Below are 2,500 nucleotides of genomic sequence, written 5' to 3'. Positions count from 1 at the left end.
TGTTTGTGTATGTCTGTGTGTGTCTATTCGTGTAATTTCGTGCATACGTGCGTGCGTGTGTACGTGCATACCACCTGCCCTCACAACCTGTGAAAACAAGTTGTAAATGGTTCTCTGGGGTAAACGGTACAGTAGACGAACGGTACAATTGCATGAAGCAAAACGATCAAGATATTTACCGTTAAACTGGATCTTTGTTCATGTTGATTTGTATAGAGTGCAAATCCACGACGCTGACTTCAATCGATGGATTCTTAGCGTCACCCGGCTACCCCGTACAGTACGCTCGTTTCACCTACTGTGTGTGGACCATCACCGTGCCTTTTGGAATCGTGGAACTCACATTCCAAGACTTCGCCGTTGGTCAGAAGAGCACTTATGATTGTTATGGGGCTCAAGTGCGCGTCTATGACGGAGAAAACGTGGATGCCAGCACAGTCATCGAAACGTGAGTATAGGTCATGTCCAGTTAAACATGAATGTTGTCGGAAAACCGGGTATATGTCTCACACCGTGATATTGTGTTAAGCGGAAATTAAGGTAGTTGTGTGTTTTGACATGTGTGTACTCTATATCTTGCCGTTGATTTATGTTTTCTGAAAAAAATAGAAAACAAATCTCAAACCTGGGAACCCGTGTTTTGCACTTGGAGTATTCTCAAGCAAACTTTTTTTCAGAAAAATAAGCGTACTCAAAACAGCATTTGAACATCCATGATTCAAACATGTTTCACACGCGTCCGTCGCTATGTTAATTACATTAATCAAAACGTTTAAAACAGATGCTTCTTTCAATGTTTACTGACAAAAACTGTAATCATGTGTCAACATACTGGATTGGCTTTGGGATGCGCTTGTGAAGAAAAGTAGGGGAAGGGCTCCTAATATGGACCGGCTCCTAATATGGACCACCTCTTGATCTGACAAAGTAACAGCGCTAGAGCGCTAAAAACAATTTCATTCGCTGTATTCACCCTCTCTGGATAACTTGCACATGTCAAAACAGTTGCAGAAACACAAACCTCAAAACCGTTAGGCTTTTTCTCTTTTTTTCACTTTTGGCAGCGTTCACTCTAAATTTGACGCCTAAAACGGAGTCGTTTCTGTCCACAGCCAAAGCTTTTATCACACATAAATTGCTATATATGCCAGCTAAGACCCGTATTTGTTACATTTTAGCAGTTTTGACCCCGAGTTTCTACTGCAAACAAAAAATAATAGCAAAATCTCAAAGTATGTGTGAGTCCCCTAATATGGACCACCTTCAACAAATCGAAGAAAATAAAAGCTAAAGGCTATTTTCATCAATGCATTAAGAAGCTTGCTGAAAATAACCTATAACTAGCCCTCGAGCTTTCAAAAAAATATATCAAATTGTCTTCTTTTTGTGAAAGTTGATAATTTCACTTATTTTCACTCTGTTTTTGATATGCTTCTTTAGTTTCCTGGTGTGCTTCAAATAATGCTCTCATCAACCCGAAACAGATAAATCTAAAGCATATTTGAATTAGTCTGACATGCACAATAAGTTGTATCATGTTATTTTGAAGTATAGGGGGCTTTTGACAGTGTTTCGTGAAGGCCGCTTCACTGGTCCATATTAGGAGCCTGGGCGCCTAATATGGACCATTTGTGATTTTTTCTGTATTTAATTTTTGCTGAATGTCTATCAAAGCTATTTCACTCTAATTAGGCCTGACGGTTCACTTAAGAGAGAAGGATTACCAAACACAAAATGAAACTTCTTCGCAAGAAAACAAGCTAGTTATTAGCATGAAACAAAAAGTGGTCCATATTAGGAGCCCTTCCCCTAGTCTAAGAATTTTTCTCGTCGTATTTTTCCCACTAACCCTACTTCTCGTATTCCAGACAATCATGCGTACACAATACGGCGAAATTGTATGGGTTCTCAGGTCTGAAATCTGAAGAGGTTATTTCGGTCATAATCTAGTTTCCCTGTGCAAAGGTTTCTATGGAATCCGTACGTACCTTCTGAGTTGTATTGTTTTTAAACCTTGGTGCTTGTGCCCCCCTCTAATATTTCCGAACTCAGAAATATAGAATGAAACAGGTATTCTTTGTTCATGTAAGTGGCTTTAAAAGCTCTATTTTTCGTGTGCTCTTTCGCAAGTACTTGAAAGTAAATAGAATTAAGGCCTGAGAGATGTGACTGGTTCAAACCAATGAACAGTGTTAGGAGCATGAGGAATAAAGGATGTAAATAGAAGTTCTGGAGTAACACAGCTCATTTGACCAGATGCAGTAACTTATAGCAATAAAGAATTCGTGTCAAGACATAAATGATTTTTGTTCGTAAAGATTTCTCGACAAGATTCCCAAATTGCATGTTTAGAAAATGCCACACAGTGTTTTAAAAAAGAGTTTGTGCTATGTTGAAATCATGTGTCTTACAATTCTGACTGTTTTTAAACAAGCCACCTGTACTATCTTTTATTTCAACAGTTTGTGTGGAGCAGTAGCTGTACCAAAGATAATATCCA

At 38.7% G+C, this 2,500-nt stretch overlaps 1 protein-coding gene across 1 annotated transcript in view; it reads left to right on the top strand.

Moving 5' to 3' along the window:
* The window catches only part of LOC138946860 (cubilin-like), a 24,151-nt gene that overhangs the window by 21,520 nt on the left and 131 nt on the right, over positions 1-2,500 (top strand). The window contains exons 15-16 of the mRNA XM_070318262.1: positions 217-448; positions 2,463-2,500. The exon at positions 2,463-2,500 is cut by the window's right edge and continues 131 nt beyond it. Coding sequence (XP_070174363.1) covers positions 217-448; positions 2,463-2,500 — 270 coding nt within the window. The remainder of the gene's footprint in view (positions 1-216; positions 449-2,462) is intronic.

The sequence above is a fragment of the Littorina saxatilis genome, linkage group LG14, assembly GCF_037325665.1.
Source record: "Littorina saxatilis isolate snail1 linkage group LG14, US_GU_Lsax_2.0, whole genome shotgun sequence".
NCBI lineage: Eukaryota > Metazoa > Mollusca > Gastropoda > Littorinimorpha > Littorinidae > Littorina > Littorina saxatilis.
The sequence above is the reverse complement of the archived record's forward strand: the minus strand, read 5'-3'. Positions and strand labels throughout refer to the sequence as shown.